This window comes from Osmia lignaria, chromosome 9 (genome assembly GCF_051020975.1).
Source record: "Osmia lignaria lignaria isolate PbOS001 chromosome 9, iyOsmLign1, whole genome shotgun sequence".
Taxonomy (NCBI): domain Eukaryota; kingdom Metazoa; phylum Arthropoda; class Insecta; order Hymenoptera; family Megachilidae; genus Osmia; species Osmia lignaria.
Window position 1 is genome coordinate 12,477,455 of NC_135040.1, and position 20,113 is coordinate 12,497,567.

Consider the following 20,113-nt stretch of genomic DNA (forward strand, 5'->3'; position numbering starts at 1 on the left):
TGTCGCTGACGTTGAGGACGACGTAGCGCGACGACGATCGCTTCGACGCCGCTCGCAACGCCCTATTGATTCCTGCGTCGTGAGCGTCGCGCACACCCCCGCGTGCACCACACGATTTTCCATCCACGCCGCCAGGAAATCGAACGAGAGAAGCCAAAACGTTGCTCGACTCGAGCCGAGTCACGGTTTCCTCGATTTAACCCCAGAAAAGATCGAAGATTTTTTTCTATTTCGAAGAATCTCCCGGGCTAATTTCACCCAATATATGATCTTGTTATTTACTTTAGAAATTTTTTAGAATTTTGTGTGTCACTTCCGTGTCATCCCTATTTGGGTGATATTTGAATTTTTTTTTTTAAATCCATATGATTGGGAATTTTTTGACTTATCTAATTAAAAATACAAATATTAGATATTTGGAATTATGAGTGATAGGGGAGGTTGGGCAGAATAAAAATACTACTGAGAGGGTGAATTGTTTTAACTTACAAAACGTATACAAAGATATTACCCTAGAGTTAAATATACAATTTTTATATGAAAGAGTTTTATATATTAAAAGAATCATTTTTAAGGGAGCAGTGTGAAATTTAGAAAAAGAAAATAATTAAATTATAATTAAGACTCTCTATGGCCCACCGTCCGAGGGTTAATAGTATTTAGGGAAAAAGTCTTTTTTAACTAGTACAGAAATGCTTCGGAGGGTGTTGGCAAAATTGGAAACATTCATTTTTAATGAAGATGGTTTATTCACGGAAGAGGGATGTGGAGTGTTTCGAAATTAAACTAAATATTTCCGTATCACTTTCTATTTATTATAAGCTTGATATTAGAGTAGCTTATGAAGTAATATTCAATAATCAAATTTTTGTTTATTTTAGATTTTTATTTTATCAAATATTTCAGCTTTTCAAATCACATAAGTATTCGATGGTTCAGAGTTGCAGAGCACTCTCCTAAATTTTCATGTTCTATTTTCAAATCACCCTGTATATTTTTAAAAGAATATTAATTTCTTTCCCGAATGATGCTCGTGCCTCGTGTATCGAAAATATATTTTACGATGCAAGCAGGAAACCAGTTAACGATAATAGGACGTTCAGTGTAAAAGGGTAGTTCGATACAGACGACTTGGGAGGAGTAATTAATGTCGATTAATCAAGTTAAGGAAGTTACCAGCTTGAAAGTTTGAAGAGGCACAGTTTATAATCTATCGTACAATATCCTATTTCTTCTTCATAATTTTAAATTGGATCAATAATTATAATATATTCAACTTTCAATGTTATATTCGAAACATTCGTTTGAGTGGTTTGTGTTGAATTTAAGCCGAGATTAAATTGCATTTATACGTTAAATTTCTTCGATTATTACTTGACAGTAGTCAGAATTAAGCTTCAGGTTTCTTATTTTAAATTAACAGTGTTCACCTTTTTAGGAAAATAGTAGGCCATGTATAGTTCCATTCTTCTATGTATAGATATCATTATAAATATCCAATTAAATGGAACTTTTAATTTCTTTTCTCGAAGAATCTCAATACAGAGCGGCCACTTCAAACGATTTCATCGATTAGAGAAAAATAGTTGAGATGGCCAGTCGTTTGCAAACAGGGAGATCCTCTTGGACCTCCCTCTCAGCACGAATAAACGGCGCTGATTCAGGAAAAGAATCGAAGACGACGAATGGAGAAAGAAACATTTCTACGCACTGAATAAAACAAGAATGTAATTATTATTTTTTTTAATTACGGTTTTTTGTCACATCAACTACAAGATTATTAGCGACATCAAGGAGTAGGTAAAGCTTACATTATCTGTTCTATCAGTTTGGTATCTTTTATAAATTTAAGTTGTCCTTGAGTGAAGATTCTAGTTTATGTTCGTTGCGGAGGAAATCATATTTAGTGGAGGATTAAATGATCTATGGATATTGCAGAGTCACACTCTTCACATTGGGGAGCTGGAGTTTTGATAATCTGTAAGAGTGAGTAATTCTAGAATGGCCAATTTTAATTCTTGAGATGGCCACTTATTCTCTTCTGAGTAATTGTTAGTTGAAAATTGGTATAAAAACATTCCACTCAGAAATGAACTATAATATCTCAAATGACTACAACCCTCGGATGATAGAGCTGAACAGTGCTAATTAAAATTTAAATTCAATCAGTAATTTGTTTCATCGTATTATCCTTCTAATATATAGAAATCTTTCATTCGGAAATTTGAGGGTGGAATCATTCACAAAAGCTTTCTTCACTCTATGAACGAATACTAAATTCGATATCTTTCATCTTGATCTGAAAGTTATTCAAAGTACAATGGAACATTCAATTTTGAGCTTAAAGGGTCAAAGAAGATATCTCATTTTGTGGGTTCTCTACAAATGAAACTCTAGATCTTGAAATGCGGGTGGTTGCAGATATTAACAGACGTTATCGCTTATAAAAATATTTATAAGGGCTGTTGTATCTCTAGAAATAAATGTCATTAAGAAAAATTAAATGGTGTCAAAGAGAGCATCAGCTGATGCACCTGTTGGTTCCAAAAGTGGGGGCGTTTCAAAAATTTCAAAGATTTCAAGGTCACCGTCACTTTTTTAAATATTATTATATACTTTGTTATATAACAAAGAGGGTTAAAAACATCTCAAAAGACTCATCGTCAAAAACGATTTAATGGCTGACAAACATGACGATAAACGAAAGATCCATTTCGCAGATCGAACGATACTTTCAATTCTCTTAATGCCACAAGGAATGCTCGGTATAATTTAGCGAGGGTAAAGCTGGATGGTAGCTGATAGCGGTAAGTGATGGACATTGGTAATGTGCTGCATCTGCTTTGCCAAGAATCGAGAAGTAGCTTCTCCTCGAGCTTTTATTAAACACCACCCTTTGTTCCGAGGAAAGAAATACAAAGGGAGAACGATTGTCTCGTTGAAAAAAAAAAATTCAATTCTCTAAAGAAGACTGCACTTTTCGGAAACACTTCCTCGTCCAAAGACGCGTTTGACATTTACCGAGACACTGTTTGATTTCCTTTGATTTTACAAGCGTGAAAAGAAAAATATTAGAAGTTGGAAAGAATGTAAATTTTCAATAATGTTCTTAATTAAAAATATCAAAACATCAATATCATTGTACCTTGGTCAGCTTAATTAATATTTGAAAATTTATATCATTATCAAGTTTTTAAATGGCCTCAGGGAACCATTTATGGAAGTAAATTTGAAAATACAAAATTCGCTAAAATGAAAGTATTAGAAAAAAAAAAAGGGAAACAACTAAGACAACGCAGGAATGCGTGTCTTTTTCCTGGTCAACCAATTTCACTTGGCCCAGAAACCTACAGGGAGAACGTCCCTGATCCATGTGCGAATCGAAGGAAGGGACTGGTGACTAGGAAAAAAAAAAAAAGCCTCTTTCATGGGATCTTGCAATCTCTTCTCTCGTACATCGTCTTCGACTCTTGCACCTCCCACGTTTTGTAGGTTCCAGTGACGTCACGAAGAATATACATTCAGCAAGCGGCGCACAGTTACAGTTAAATGGGGTGAGCCAACACTCCTCTTCAACCCCATGAAAAGTCTTATCCGACCAATGGGGAAACCTCGTACTACTGTGCGTCGACCAATCGCGAACAGATTGTCATTGAGAAGAATCCGTACGCGGAGGGGACCGAGGTCTTAAGAAGAGCCGGACAGCACCGGTACCGGGACACTGTTGCTCGTGATCCTTGAAGTATTTCCAGCCGTTATCCTGAAAAAATTATTGCAGGAATTATAAAATTAATATAGTGTCAAATCGAAAATAATTATCGAGATCATCATGAGTGGATCGGGGAAAGGTCTCCTCGGGGTGTGGCTGTACAAAAGGGGTGAACATTGGGCCATCAAGGAAGGAAGTCCCATTCACAAATCAAGCGACGTGCGTTCATTTAAAATTAGTGCAAAGTGTAAACATTTTTTTTTATCCTCGAACAATAGATCCATCGAGAAAAAGATTTCAGTTTCATGTAGAGTGAAGCTTCGAACTTGTAAATTTGTAAATTTTTTAATCAGTTTTTTTTTAAATATTTGGTTGTAATAATTAAGAAAGAATCAATATGCATCGCGTAAGTTGAATGTAACGCATGGATATGTTCTTTCCTTCGTTCAGATCCCCATGGTCGAACGGCAACCGAACAACGATAGCAAAAATTCCGTGGTTTTTTCATTAAAAAATCAAGTCGGTGGTTTGGCAAGGGCACTGCAAGTGTTTCAGGTACAATATTTAATTGAACGGAAAATAATTAATCATTTTCTTGCTCTTTATTTTCAATATTTTTATTACATTATTTTGTCATATATTTTTACATAATTGCTTTCGTTGTTTAACAAGAACTCCAATATTTACTCTATAATTTAATTAAAATTTTGCACCAAGGATCTGGGCGTAAACGTGGTTCATATCGAATCGCGAAGATCAATGCGTCGCGGTTCCGAATTCGAGATTCTCGTTGATGTAGAATGCGATTCCAAAAGGATGGAACAATTGACGAGAATGTTGAGTCGCGAAGTCGCTGCTATTAATTTGGCACAGTACGAACAAACGGGAAATATTCCTCATGGTCCAATGCTTTCCGCCGCTGCAAGCTTCGGTAAGTTTTTCGTCATCTTTGATCAATTTCTTCTGTGAAATAATAGTTATTCATTTTGGTGACAAGTTGAACTAGTGATCTTAAATGATTTAACAGAGGAAAAGAGAAAAATAGCATCACTGTTATATTAATAATGGAGAGTAATAGTTTGGAACCCTTTTAGTAATTAACCCTTTGGAACCTTAAATCTAGAATTTCACCCTTTGGAACCTAAAATTTGGAATTTAACCCTTTGGAACCTTAAATTTAGAATTTAACCCCTTTGGAACTCTAAATTCAGAAATCAACCCTTTGAAACCTTCAATTTATAAATTAACTCTTTGGAACTCTAAATTTAGAAATCAACCCTTTGGAACCTTAAATTTAGAATTTAACCCCTTTGGAACTCTAAATTCAGAAATCAACCCTTTAGAACTTTCAATTTAGAATTTAAACCCTTTGAAACTCTAAATTCAGAAATCAACCCTTTGGAACCTTTAATTTATAAATTAACTCTTTGAAACTCTAAATTTAGAAATCAACCCTTTGGAACCTTAAATTTAGAATTTAACCCCTTTGGAACTCTAAGTTTAGAAATCAACCCTTTGGTACCTTAAATTTATAAATTACCCCTTTGGAACTCTAAATTCAGAAATTAACCCTTTGGAACCTTCAATTTATAAATTAACTCTTTGGAACTCTAAATTTATAAATTAACCCTTTGGAAATGTAGATTTAAAAAGTAACCCTTAGAAACTCTAAATTTATAAATTAACCCTTTAGAACCCTAAGTTTAATAAGTTCCTATATGTTTAATTACTCCTGAATGTTAACAGATTTCAGTGAAGTAGATATGCCATGGTTCCCACGAAAAATATCGGATCTCGATCAAGCCCAAAAAGTGCTCATGTATGGATCTGAATTAGACGCAGATCATCCTGTACGTTTTTCTTATATCATATATTAATTATAGAAAGACCTATGTTTAACAAATTCGATCTTCGACATTTTTAGGGCTTCAAAGATCCCATTTATCGCAAACGCCGTGTACAATTCGCTGATATTGCGAACAATTATAAATAGTACGTAAGAAATGAACAATTTCTTGCATAGTAATTAATTACTACCCAAAGATCAAATTATTATTTCTTTTTTTCAGTGGTCAACCGATTCCTCGCGTTCAGTATACTTCAGAAGAAATCAGAACATGGTTTGTAATTTTATTCTTATTTAGAATGTTTCTACTAATTAAAATTTGATAATTTCAAATTATAAAATGCAGCCATCGAAACGTTGAAATAAAAAATTCTTGCAAAACTCTTCTATTACAAATTTAATAAAAATAATTAGAATCATTGCAAGAAATTCTTGATTCTCTTCGCTCGTTACAAGAAATCTCCGTACGTGCTTTGAAGAATGCGAAGGCAATCTATAACGAATAAGGAGACGATTCTTCTTCTATCTTCGCAAGTTCTTCCTTCGATTACGAAACAGTTTCCAGAACCTTGCCAATACAAAACGAAGAGTTTTCCTTCCATCTTCCTCCTTCATGACGTGTGAACAAGCGGAGGTTGGCTCACGTTGAATGCACCCCTTAATTGTCCTTATTCGATTTATCCTCACGATCTTCGAGTGACTTCTCTAATCCAATTCCTGCCGGATGTGTGCAACGGAAATGCGGATAAATAATCTATTTAAGGAAATCTCCAAGACTTATCTTTGTATTAAAAAGAACTTTAAACAGAAATGAAACTTGTTCCTCTTAATTAATTTTTCTTTCGTATTTATACAATTTAGGGGAACTGTTTTCCGTGAATTACATCAACTCTATCAGAAACACGCTTGCAAGGAATATTTAGAAAATTGGCCGAAACTTGTGAAATACTGCGGCTATAGGTAAACTGTTTTTATTTTAAATTAAATTAAGTGAAACGAGGATTTAATTGACGAGTTTTATATTTTAACAACAGGGAGGATAATATACCACAATTGCAAGATGTAAATGCATTCCTGAAACGTGAGTGTAGAATTTTATCGATAAATTGATAAAGATTGAAAGTATGATTGAAAATTTTATTGTCAGGGACAACTGGATTTCAACTTCGACCCGTGGCTGGTTATCTCTCACCGAGAGATTTTTTAGCTGGTCTTGCTTTTCGTGTATTCCATTGTACGCAATACATTCGACACTCCTCGGATCCATTTTACACGCCTGAACCGTGAGTGATATTTGAATTTTAATAATTAATTATCGCCATAAGATTTGATCCCTTTCTTTTTCATTTTAAAAGTGTATCCTTCGGATAAAATTCTAACCATCTCTTCCTGTGGTATAACTTTAAACATTTTTTTTTTTTTTTTTTCATTTTTGTTCTCATATATAATTCGGAGATAAAAGAAATTTGGAATTTTAATGAATTATATACAGGATACAATAGGCACATTTTTAATCTGAAATAATTTTTTATAAAATCGAAGAAAAACCTTCAAGCTTCCTGATAATATTTACATAGGACACTGTACATTTTGTTCATTGTTTTCCGTTTCTAAGTTTCTTGAATAATGTACAGGGACTGCTGTCACGAATTGTTAGGACACATGCCGCTTCTAGCGAATCCAAGTTTCGCTCAATTCTCGCAAGAACTTGGACTCGCCTCCCTTGGAGCCTCGGACGAGGACATCAATAAATTGGCAACTGTAAGTGTACCGTGCACGAGGCACATTCCTCAATCTCATCAAAAGTTTACAAAAATTTATCGGAAGGTTACTTTAACAAAGAAGGATGTTCCATTCGTGACACATATATTTTTCTTCTCTAGCTGTATTTCTTCACCGTGGAATTTGGATTATGCAAACAGGATGGCGTGCTTCGTGTTTATGGGGCAGGGCTATTGTCCTCTGTCGCGGAATTAAAACATGCCGTTTCAGCCCCGGAGAAAACGTTTCGATTCGAACCGGATGTAACTTGCAAACAAGAATGCATTATCACTGCGTTCCAAAACGCCTATTACTATACGGATTGCTTCGAGGAAGCGAAGGAGAAAATGCGGTATATAAACGATTCTTTGTTCCAAAATCATAGCGACAAGTAGCGATGGAATTTTCTCCTGCGAAGCCTACTGTGATCCTCACAGTTTCATATTTCATATTTCCAGATCGTTTGCTAATCAAATACAACGTCCATTCGGGTTACGTTACAATCCTTACACACAGTCGGTAGAAGTTCTTACAGACGCTCAGAAGATTACAGCAGTGGTCAGTGAACTCAGGGGTGATCTTTGTATCGTTTCGAATGCCCTGAGAAAGATACACGAGCAGGATGATACGGTGGACGTTGAAAGGATAACGAGTCTTTTAACACAAGGTATCGAGTTACCTCAAGATACTTCATCCTCTGATAGCGATATCGACAAAAGTCCTAATGTCGAAGATCCTCAGAACCCGGTAGAAGGACAGAATAAAGAATATTCTTCTGATGGTAACATGATCAGTGCGCTAGATTAAATAATGCTTTCTCTATTATAGGCGATTAGATCGTTATGCGTGCTATAAATTAGTACTAGCTGAGAACGTAATTCTTTAAATAGTTCATTAAATGTATGCTTAGAGTAATTTATGTTTGTAGAAAATTGCATTTGATTAGAGAATTATTAAACAAATGATAATGGTATTATATTATGTAAAAAAGGAATAAATAAGAAGTTATAGAAGGCATAATAATCGCGGGAGTAATACATCTCTTGCTTTATTTTAGTTTGAAAAGTTTCCTTACTTTCTCTCATTTCCTTCGGCACCATGACTCTTATATGTATACTTTGCAACAATCTTTCATTAAACAAATTGAAAGAGTTAATGAAATTTAAATATATATATATATATATATCAGCTATCGATAAACAATTTTGAAAAAATTATTCTTTAAGAACAGTTTCTATGAGAAAAATAACTGTAGTACGTTCTAGATGTGTTCGTACTCATTCGACACACCTGTCTCATCGGTTGCGCTTGCATATGTATAGTTGCATACGAATGAAAGTTGAAGAGGTTATCTTAGAAGAAAAGTAAATTTTATTGACAAGGAGGGAAAGAGAAAATGCATCTAAAAAGCATTCAATGTATTCATATCTGACAGGCATTATTTTTTTGATATTTTTTAAGTACGTATTAATAAATGTTGGGCAAAGGAAAGAAAGTTAATCCAATAAGTAAAGTAATGGTTAACTAGAAAAATGATTGACCGAACAAACATTCCTTAAAAAGACAATGTATCTTCTCCTACCAGGAGGGTAATGTATTAATCTGGTGTCTAAATGAACGTATGTTGTCTTAATAATCATACTTTGAGTACGTTTATTTATAAATATGGCGCAAATACAAAATTCGGGCGCTGATGGATTGCCAAAACATTTTGTTAGCGCTATGCGTACACTTTTTGATATAATGGATGATCAAAACACGGGCTTTGTCAAATTTTCGGATATAGAAGGCAGATGGCAAGACGATGGAACTCAAGGGCTTCCTAAAGGTGTTTTAGATAGCCTTAAAAAAGTTACACCACCTAATGGTTTATTATCTTTCGAAAGGTTTTGCACAGGACTCAAGATATGTTTATTGCAAATACAAGCTGAATCTGATTCTAAGAAACACGATGGTCAACAGAATAGACCACCATCTGCTCCAATTCTTATACCTGATAGTCAAAACAAGACAACATGGACATCTCCAAACACTGCAACTATTAGACCAAATAATGCTATATCTCAGCAACGTACTTTAAGTATGCCACAGTTATTAGCAGGTCGAAAGGAAACTAATCATGCGCAATTAGAGTTAATGGATGGTAGAAATGGAACGGAATCAAAGCTGAACAAAGCGTATGGACCACCTAAACCTCCCAGAACAGGTGCTGCATTAGAAGCTAGGACTACCAATTCGGATAGAAATTTTGACAAATCCGAAATTCGAACTGTGCTACAAAATTGGCAAATGGGTTTGTTGATGAACGATGATAAGGCTTTAGATAAAAGACAATTGCCAGCGGTAAACTATAGATCAGATGCTAGAACATTGTTGAGACCAACCCGAATATTGGGAGATGGTAAAGCGGTTGATTTACAAAATAATCAAGTTGGTTTGCAACCTAAGAAACCGTTAAATCGACGCAGAGAACCTAGACGCCATACGTTGCAGAATGGTATTGATTACAATATGGTAAAGATGTTCTCCTCTAGGATTCCCAACTAATGATCGGTTGTGGGTATGCTTGAAATTAAATGACTATTAACACGTAGATAGCAATAAAATTTATGCTTAATATATTCATCATACGCTGAGCTTCTATGATACTTGGACAAATTATACCAGTTGGGAAGCCTGTTTTTTCGTTTTTAGTAGATGAAATTATTTGATGATATTTTTATTTTTAGATGAAGAGAATGAAACAAATTGAACAAGAAAAAGATGTATTGCTGCAAGGTCTAACTGCGGTAGATAAAGCCAGAGAATGGTATTTGAAACAAATCTCTGCTACTCAGGAAAAAATCAAATATCTCGGGCGTATGGGATCTCACGTGGTATCGAATCTGTTCCAGATTCTATAAAATTGCTTTAATTATTTTCCACTAACATACATTTTATGTTTTAGGAGCAGTGGACAGAAGCGCAGCAGGAACGTTTAGAGTTACAACGTGCGCGGGTATTGGAAGTTAATAGACATTTAGCTGCATTAATAAGCAGTTGGGAACGTGGTGGACTTCCCCTCCACATGAATCTTGCCTTTCTTAGTACTCCAACGTCAACACAACTTCAGCAAGATATGCTATCTAGGCTGAAGCAGCAAAATCACAGACTAACAGAAGTAAGTGTGCACAGATAAGTGTTACATAGCAATCACGTTTATATTTAACTTACTCGTGATAATTGAAAATTAGGAAGTTAGTAAAAAAAGCCAACGAATAGCAATACTTGAACAAGAAAAGGACAATTTGGTAAGAGAATTGTACAATAGGCAGAGTGGTATGATTCAATCTCGACGGGCAACAATGATTCATGAACAACATGATCAAACATTCATGTAAGGTACTAACAGTTATTATTTTAATATCATTATATCTAGCATTAAGTTATATTTTATATAAATATTATTTTTTAGAATATAAAAATATTCAATTATCATCAAGAGGATTGAAGATACCAATTTTTATGTAAACATAGGTATATTAAAAAAAAAATTTAAATAATCGTTACATTCGAATTTCAGGTTATGTTTGTAAAATATTCGCAATGCTAGTACTCAAATTTAGGTATACAATGGGAACTGAGTGCCTTAAAACTTTTATAATCCGTCCAAGAATCAAAAGACTATGTTTTCTTCAATAAATTATTATTCTAATTAATAAACCGCCTTGACCCAATTTTTAATTTTATTATGGTATTATAATCTTTGTTTGCTAGTACAATTTAATGTTTCTCTATTACATACATATTTAACATTGATCAGACGTATCTTATAAATAACAATTTTTAGAAGGAAATCGCACAAATTGTTCACATTCCTCGATGTTAGCAACATCTACTTCCGGAATTATGACCGTTCATGTCAAATGTTATCGAACTTTAAAACGCGATAATATACATGTTTCCCTAATCGTCCAACACTACTATTTACATCAAATTTCCTTGAAAAGAAAAGAAAAGAACAAGAGATACGTTACACACGATAAACATAAAAATATAATATACATTTACAAAATGTTTAACACACTTATATTTAATAATTTTAGGTATTAGGAAACAAAAAATCTCAGTTATTTCCAAGTCTTAATGCTGATAATATTTCCTATCCACCATGTGGTTTATTCAAGAAAACCCTGTAGAGAAGAAGAAAACCCTGTAGAGGGTCTTGTTACAAATTGTGTAGGTCTAAACTCAGGTAATAAAACATCAGATTTGGTCAATTTCAAATGAACACCATTTCAATTTCATGAAACAATTATCTTCCTTTTTTTTTTATCTAAAACAGTACATAAATACACAGAGAAGTGATAAAGTAATCACGGTCAATCATGCAGGACAGAGGAAACAGTAATTTTAGACAAGCTGCTAAATATATTGGCGTCGTATAACGAACGGACGATTTTACACCCCACGCATGGTTTCAGTGGAGTCCGATGGGCATCCTAGGCGCGTTAGTCCGTACAAACATTTAGTTAATAGTCGTGAAGAGGCAGTTGCCTCCAGCTGCCTGGAGTCGGCGGTTCAGTTACGTTGTCGCTCTCAACGAGGAGAGTTGTTCGTTGTCACGGAGAACATATTCTACCGAACAACGAATTTTTATCCTGACGATAGTGAATGCGTAAAGAACCCCTTTCGAACGGTCGACCTTTGACCCTAAAGAGAGTCGAAGGAAAAGCCAAACTGCAGGCGCCGGTCGTCGATCTCTGTCTTCCAACTTCTCTGCGATTATCTGGATTATCGTTATCGGAACGCTTCTCCCCCAGACTGCGTATAAGGTTTTAAACCCATCATGCTACCTCGATTGGTATCACCAATAATTCTGCTACTCGTAATTATAGGTATGAACATGTTTCTTCTTTTTTTCTTTCCATTTCATATATTTCTTCCAGATTTGGGTGTTATCGAATAACTTAGTATTTAATTAACAGTTAACATTCTATGGAAATCCATTAGTTTCAAAATTAACTCGCATAAACATTTATACCCTCGGACTGAAAAGATATATTGTTTTAAATTCGGTAAACAGATTAATCCAAACGCTTCGTGCGTTTTTATATCCGTTTCTTGTTTTATCCTTATTCATATCTTTTTATTACTGTGTAAATAACAAGTTAAATCACTTCTTTACTTATAACTTCCGTAATGAAATTTATTATAAATACTATATGACTATACAAAAAATAACTGTGTGTATTTAATTGATATGTAACTTTGTATGTTAACATTTTTTAATTTATTTCCATTTATTTTTTTCGTTATAAGATGAAATTAAAAATTACAAGATCCGTCGATTCCGTAAAATACGAGGTCCTCGATGTATTAAGCTTAATTACAGAAAATTGAATTCAACGTTGTTAAAAGAATATCTTGAAGACATACGGTTATTATGGTTTCTTTAATTCGCGATGGTAATTCATTCAGAGTAAAATAAATGATTCTCATTTATTTGAAAGAAACATGTCTCGGTTCATTCACCGAGTGGTCAGATAACGTGTCTTGATAAGGGAGTGTACTTTCGATGATGCACAACGTTTCGCGTCTCTTCTAACTGATTCTACTTAGCGAAATATATCATTTATAGTGAATGACTAGTGCTGTTGATAAGAAGAAAAAATAATGAGAATATTTCAGACCGAACTACGCTAGAAGAAAGAGAGATTTTATACCCAAAATTCAATTAACCCACACAATCATTCTCTATCTCGTTAAACATTTATCAATTTGGACAAGTGGGAAGTGCAATGAACATATCCGGTACAAATACTTGCCTCCGGCATGTTTCATTATCTCTTCAGGGTAAATAAACTGCAGATACGTTCACTAGATATACATTTATGTATATAGAACGTTCACTGAAATATATAAATATAATTTTTTTTAAGAAATTCAAATTTTATATTACCCCTTTATTATTCTCATCATGTTTCTTCTTCTCAATGAAAGAACGCGTGAAATAAAAACAAAATTAATTGATTTTTCAGACATTTATTAAAATATAGTAAGAGAAAACTTAAAACATAAAACATTCTTACTTAATAATTAATTACAGCTCGATTATCATAAGTTGTATATGTTATTATGTTCGTTAAAATATTTGAATTATTTTATATGATAACAGGTACATTATCACAAGCTTGTGATTTGGATCAAATGCAATATGGGTGTCGTATTTATAACGCGCAATGCAGGTGCGGTTACGGATGTTCCGCTGAATACAGATACAATAATAACGAAGACTGTAAAGAAGCGTTAAGAGGTATTGACTTACCTGTTAATTTAATTTTCGATGTTAAAAATAAAAATGTTTGAGAAAATGTAAATTGCTAGCTTTTATTACAGGAAGAATGCTTAATTTTTATTATGATTAAACAATTTTACAGGTAGGCGTGGAGATATATGCTACAGGTCAAAACCTTGCATGAACGGGGGATCATGCTTGCAAATATCTTCCGAACCTGGGTTTAAATGTCGCTGCGAAGGTACTGGTTACTACGGATCACATTGTGATAAACGTAAGCAATTAGTAATTTCACAGCTTCGTGTCAAGAATAAACTACTGGAATAGCATTAAAAAAAAAAATTTCATCCAATAAAATAATCATTATGTTTTACAGCTTGTCCGGGACCAAATAATAATCAACGCTTTCGAGGACCATTCCCTTATGAGTGTGTTATAATTTGATCTGCAATGTTTTGCCTTCTCATCTATTCGAAATCGAATACATTCAGTATGTTAAGTACAAAAAAAATAAACATATTTTGGGAAAATTTACACATCTTTGTACATACATAGTAGACATATTGTACATATAATAATCCTCTTGTTAGTAAAAAGAAGAAATCATTGTTGATGTATGTTGGCTGCTTATGATTTCGTTGCAGTAATGGAAATAATATTTATTTAAAAAGAAAAGAAGAGAAAAAAATGTTGATACACTTTATGTCTAAAAATTCATGGAAAAAAAAACGTTTAATAGTTTCACTGTTTATTTCATCAATAATTTTACAATATGTATGCACATGATGTGTTGGATTCACGAATTATTTTCTGACAGACATTTAGTTTGTATCGTGCTTGTGTTAATGCCCGTTATCATTTTACTCCTTTCATCTATTTCTACATAATTCTTATGTACCTTGCTTGACGTTTTTCATGGCAAAACTTATAAAATGCAATCCCTTTACTTTTCACGTAAGTACTTTTCATGATCATCTTTTTTATGTATAGTATATATCGAGTTGAATCTGTAATACTCTAGTTTGATTTTTAGAACGCGAGACAGCATCAGGAACTTAACGACATGTATATATATATATATATATATATTTATATATTATATATCATCTAGGACAAACAATTGGCCAGGTTATAACTTTTTTACAAATTCAGGCTTTTTTTTTCGTTTCAACATAGTGACATATTACAATGATTTATATAGTAAAATACATGTCTGCTTTTTCGATTATAAAATTATGTAAATTCACAAGTTTTAACAAGTTTGATTACTTGACCAATTACAACAAAATTATAAATTTCATTATCTATTATACAATTATTAACTGATCGTCGTGTACATTACAGGTAAAACAAATATTCTAAAGAAAATAATATAAATAAAAAATTGTATCAACATTTACGTATATTTTTATAAACACAGATGGGACATTTAAACATTACAAACAGGCAGGTTGTCAACGGTATTATAGTAAATTCTTTTCTTTCAATCCGTAACTGCATTTATAATAAACCGAACGACGGAAATGTGTGTAAAATTTTTATTGAAAAAAAAAAGAAATATAATAATTAGAAGTTTTAATATTTTGCAATTATTGTTAATAATTATAAAAGTTTGTTACACTTCTTTTCAGAAAAGGAACAAGATGTTTGGTAAATTTTTAAAGAAATTAAGTTAATTCAGACAAACTGCCTTCTTGATTATTTTCATATTGTATAAGATGATAAAATGACTCGTTGTTTTTTTGTTGTTTATTTTATATTCTTCTGTTTCTCAACAAGATCATGATCCAATCGACTGATTATTATTGCTGCCATATTAGTTTCAATTTGGCAAATGTTTACGATGCTTATAATAATAATAATCTCGGTACCGAAGTGTATGGACTAAAAACAAGTAATGTAGATTACAATTTGGATAAGCAGTAACCATTTCAATACGACATTACTCTTGGATGGCACCAGAGGTATGCTGGGATCTTTCCTGACTAAATCCACGCGTCCCGTCTGGACCTCTTGGTTGTCTAACTATGGTTAATTTAGGACCTGTATCTTCCAAAGACGTAGTACGTAGTCGACTGATTAAGCGTTCGGGTCGTTGTTGACCTGCATCGCTATATAAAGAATAAAATTTAAAAAATTTAAAAATTATTCAAAGTAATGATGAAAATACAAAAAGAAAATACACAACAGAAATATGCAGATCATATGAAAATTTACCTTAAACGTGTTACATTGCATGCAGATGATTTACCAGTACGTTGATTTGTAATCAGAACGAATTCAACCTGATCCCCTGGTTGAAGTATGGCATGATCTTTAACCTCGCTCATGTGGAAGAATAATTTCTTACCCTCATCAATTTCATAAGCAAGAAAACCAAAAGGACCTTTTACTGCGTCCACAGTTGCTCTCCTCTTTTTTCTAACTGCTACAATGTTACAAGCATGACCTGCAGAGTCAACTTGTAATTGTACAGGATCACCAGCTTGTAGCAGCTCGCGTTTGTTAACAAGCCCCATGATTCTGAATTCATATTCCGGAGTCTCATCGTCTTCATTAGTTGGATTTACTTTAATTAAACCAGCATACTCTGCCTGGTCAGGATTCGCACTTCGTAAAGGTCTAATAACCATTCCATCAAGTACTTCGCTAACCGGTGTTGGCCTAGGAATGCTTCCACGAGGTACCAATTTAACATAATCTGCGGCTACGCAACCACCATTACCTCTACCATTTCCGGAACTAATCGTACATTCAATATCAGCTCCTACTTCCAAAGTACTAGCATCTCCTTCAAAATTACTAAACAATTAAAAAAAAAAAAAACATGTGTTATAAATCCATCGTGAGTGAGAAATCGTTGTGAGTAATTTCAATCAATTACCTGAAGTGAAAAAATATCTCTTTATCATGATTTACAGTCTCAATAAAACCAAATCCGTCTTTAAGTGCAGCAATGAAGCCCTGACAAACTTGACCATTTAATTTTTTGTTGCCATTTTGAGTTTTCTCGCCAGAAGAACTCACTAGAGATATGTCGACAGCAACAAGTTCTTTATTTCGTTTTACCTGACAGATACTGAATTGAACCTAAAATATCGATACTTTAAACAGACATATCTATAAATTTACAATACGAACAAATATTAATATACCTTGTCACCTAATCTTGGAATATTCTTAGGATCGCAATCTTTGCTAAAGAAAATAACACTTTTCTGCACGTTATCCTTCGTGTATCCAATGAGACCGGGTTCAATGCCATTTATACCCTGAATAATAGTACCCAATAAATCTTTCTCTATAATCGTTTCAAATTGGACTGTACCAGCTGGTAGATGTTTCAACCTAATTGCACTTTGTCGATTGTTTGAAAACGATGAGGAAGGATCCTATTATACAAAAATATTTTATTGAAATACATATTTTTTTTTAAATGAATGATTTCTAAAAAGAAAAAGATATTATTCTTACTTGAATTACTGTAAATTCAACTTCATCCCCTACACTAATTTCTCTATCAACATCCAGAACCTCGTTAAAATGAAAGAAAAGTCGTGCATCTCTGTCTACGCAACGAATAAAACCAAACCCATCTTTTAGTGCAGTTATAACGCCTTGTTCACGTCTTTCGCCAGATACAGTAAAAGATTCAGGTAGTAATAATATTTCGGTGGCTCTCTTCAATTGATCTCTAGTATCTGTAGCAATACGAAATTGGACCCAGTCCCCGTGTCTACGAAATACATCAATTTATAACTAATTTGATGAAAATTAATGAAAATGATTGATAACTATAACTACCTGAGAGTAAAATCTCCTTTTTGATCTTTGTCGCCAAACGGAATTTCAACCTCAGAATGATCTGTATCTCTATATCGAATTCTTCCAGGTAACGGATCATTTTGATGACGAGCTGCAGTACCCCTTTCTAAAGGCTTCAGTACTTGTCCCTTTACTACCTCGTTACTGACCTCTTCAAAAACTATTGAACCAGGTGGCAATTTAGTTATATTACAAGCTACCTCCTTTCCCTGAAGATATTAAAGGTAATTAAATTTACATTTATACTAAATAAGAATTATTTTTTTTTCGTCTAAAATAAATGTATCTTTACATTTCGTGTTTGTATTATGAATTCAACATCATCGCCTAGTTTAAGTTCTTCTTTCATAGATTTAGCTTCACTAAAGTGGAAGAAAATCTCTTTAACTACATCAGCGCGTTCAATGAAGCCGAAATTTTCTTTCATCGAGCATACCACTCCACAATAGCGAACCGGATGTGCGGGATTTTCCAATCTTACATGACACGCACCCAAATTTCCACTGCAAATGAATTGCAGAACTGTATTAATTCTGTACAGTTCGTTGTTTTCTAGCGAATTACGTACCGCTGATTGGTAGCAATTTGAAATGACACTCTGTCACCAGCGCGCAAAGTAACATTTCCTTCGACATCATCCTTCGTATATGGCAGAAAAAAACATTCTCCTCGATTTTCATAACTGATACGACCCAGTGAGTCACCACTTGCTTGTAATTCTGTTGTTACATTTCCAGTAACTCTTTCTTCGCTTAGCACCTACATTATAAGGTTTTTGTTCAGTTTCAGTACTGTTACCTCAAAATGATTATAGAATCTTCGGATGGCAGAACGCGGAGACAGGGGTAATTTCATTTCAGACTCTATTTCATTTCTAGTTTCTAGATGTTGGACTATTACAATAATTATTACGCGAGTGTATTTCAAGAAATTAATATTATATTAATAATACTTAGAACTTTCTTGAATTTTTTTCAATTATTGGATCATATTAAGTTTGTGACGCCGTTCGCCGGTGGCCCCCGCGGCATTCGAATTGTTAAAAATTTGTCTAAATCGCGATTGACCTGGTTCCGTCGTTCGAGGGTTAATAATATACTAACCACTTCTGGAGCAATTTTGCTAACTGTACTAGCAATAGGTTTTCCTGTTCTTCGATCATAAGTCATTTCAAATTCAACGGGATCTCCAATTTTCAAATGTTCTATATTACCACTAAATTGGCTAAAATGAAAGAATAACCTTGCTTGTCTTTCACAGCATTGTATAAATCCATAAGAATGCTAGAATAAAAGAAAAATGTTACAATTGTCATAATCAAAGACGTGGTAATATTTGAAAGGCAACAAAATTCTTACTAGTAATTTTTCAATTATTCCTGTTTCTCGAGGTCCTTGATTTGATGATTGATCTTGATAAGTAGAGTTATTTGTTGCTGGCTCCTCTGTATAGCCAGTGTTTCCTTCCATTCCTGTAAATGTTCCAAAGGGAAATCTAGTAACTCCATTTCGTGACGTTTTTGTATTAGGATAACCGGCATAATTTATGGTACTTTTTCCATTTCTTGGAGGTGAATCCATCATATAATGATCACCACTGTAGTTGGTACCATTTCGATAAATATTAGTTGTCGATTGATGTGATCCCGTTATAACTTTGGGACTTGATATAGCCATGGACTTGTAATCAAGTATTGCAGGGTCAGAGTTCATGATTGGCGGCTGGAACGTTTTCCACTGAGGATTGTTGGACATTGTCTCAAATTTGCACAATTTTAAATGTAATCTTTACTTATAAGATTTCCTTTATCTTTTCTTTTTTTTGTTGAAACAATTACTTAATTTTCTTTTATGTTCACTTCCGTTTCACCACAATATATATATGTATATATATATATACTTATATTTAGAAATTTTTAGTCTTTTCAATTATTTAAGTGTTAACATAGATATCACAGAACGGTTCTTGGTACCTTATATCTTCATTCACTATTATAATGTTACAAGAACTTAATACAGAGGAAGAGAGGCTCTTTAAAATGTTGCAGAAATGCAGACTCCTTTGTGACCAAGAAGTGGAAGGAAGGTTTTGCAAGTATTTTGACCTTTTTTCATAAATTATTTGTAAGAGAGTACCTGGGCAACTCTGCACAAAATTGGCACTCTTTATACAGATACAAGTGTTTTATTAGTCAAGAGCAGCACAATCTCAGCCGCAATCACAATCACGGTCACTTTATGGCTCACCTAACTCTTTCTCACAAAGCTTGTGTACATAATATACAAATGAACAATATAGTTAATATTGATTTACGAATTAATACAAGTACAAAATTCTTAGCACATCATAGACCATTGATACTTTCCACATATGTATGCACGAGTGTTATAACAACTGTTTGATATATACTCAATTCAGCATACTCTAGAACAACCGTGTTCCTTTTAAACAACAGTCATCCTTTATAAAAGGAGTAAATCAAAAAACATAGAAGATTTAAAAGATAAATGTTGACTTGAAAATCCTCAGATGTCTTCAATGCGTGCTGAGTGTGATTGTGTTGTTCCAATATTTCTATGTTAGCGTTTCTTTCTTCAGCATTTAATTGTGGAATTTACAGTGAGCCTTGGTTTCAAAAATGTCCTAAACTAACAATTACACAAGCTGAAATAAAAAAGAAAATATATTGATTAAA

At 33.5% G+C, this 20,113-nt stretch overlaps 4 protein-coding genes across 8 annotated transcripts; 3 read left to right on the forward strand and 1 right to left on the reverse strand.

Moving 5' to 3' along the window:
- Positions 1-38: 38 nt before the first annotated feature.
- Trhn (tryptophan hydroxylase) lies at positions 39-8,142 on the forward strand. Of its 2 annotated transcripts, none has more exons than XM_076690223.1 (12): positions 39-3,962; positions 4,182-4,264; positions 4,427-4,640; positions 5,456-5,559; positions 5,634-5,701; positions 5,779-5,829; positions 6,417-6,515; positions 6,590-6,636; positions 6,703-6,838; positions 7,190-7,316; positions 7,439-7,668; positions 7,775-8,142. In XM_076690223.1, exons 1-12 carry the CDS (start codon positions 3,830-3,832, stop codon positions 8,121-8,123), a joined length of 1,641 nt encoding a protein of 546 aa, XP_076546338.1. In that variant the 5' UTR covers positions 39-3,829; the 3' UTR covers positions 8,124-8,142. The 2 variants fall into 2 exon arrangements, with proteins under 2 accessions (XP_076546338.1, XP_034184941.2); XM_034329050.2 differs by having other exon boundaries at positions 39-3,928; positions 4,160-4,264.
- A 434-nt stretch (positions 8,143-8,576) lies between these two features.
- On the forward strand, positions 8,577-11,081 carry LOC117606109 (suppressor APC domain-containing protein 2). 4 transcript variants are annotated; one of them, XM_034328156.2, is made up of 5 exons: positions 8,577-9,830; positions 10,046-10,192; positions 10,264-10,476; positions 10,550-10,697; positions 10,771-11,081. In XM_034328156.2, exons 1-4 carry the CDS (start codon positions 8,982-8,984, stop codon positions 10,694-10,696), a joined length of 1,356 nt encoding a protein of 451 aa, XP_034184047.1. In that variant the 5' UTR covers positions 8,577-8,981; the 3' UTR covers position 10,697; positions 10,771-11,081. The 4 variants fall into 4 exon arrangements, with proteins under 4 accessions (XP_034184047.1, XP_034184058.1, XP_034184037.1 ...); XM_034328167.2 differs by having other exon boundaries at positions 10,879-11,081; XM_034328146.2 differs by having other exon boundaries at positions 10,550-10,692; positions 10,879-11,081.
- Positions 11,082-11,401: 320 nt separating this feature from the next.
- LOC117606139 (uncharacterized) lies at positions 11,402-15,165 on the forward strand. The gene is made up of 5 exons (XM_034328207.2): positions 11,402-11,550; positions 11,641-12,193; positions 13,474-13,611; positions 13,736-13,867; positions 13,970-15,165. Exons 2-5 carry the CDS (start codon positions 12,145-12,147, stop codon positions 14,035-14,037), a joined length of 387 nt encoding a protein of 128 aa, XP_034184098.1. The 5' UTR covers positions 11,402-11,550; positions 11,641-12,144; the 3' UTR covers positions 14,038-15,165.
- Unr (cold shock domain-containing Unr) lies at positions 15,129-19,172 on the reverse strand. Its single transcript, XM_034328103.2, has 10 exons — positions 18,777-19,172; positions 18,522-18,701; positions 17,987-18,177; positions 17,711-17,921; positions 17,398-17,627; positions 17,068-17,329; positions 16,749-16,985; positions 16,478-16,683; positions 15,811-16,395; positions 15,129-15,704 (listed from the first exon to the last, which is right to left on the reverse strand). Exons 1-10 carry the CDS (start codon positions 19,170-19,172, stop codon positions 15,536-15,538), a joined length of 2,667 nt encoding a protein of 888 aa, XP_034183994.1. The 3' UTR covers positions 15,129-15,535.
- Positions 19,173-20,113: the final 941 nt, after the last annotated feature.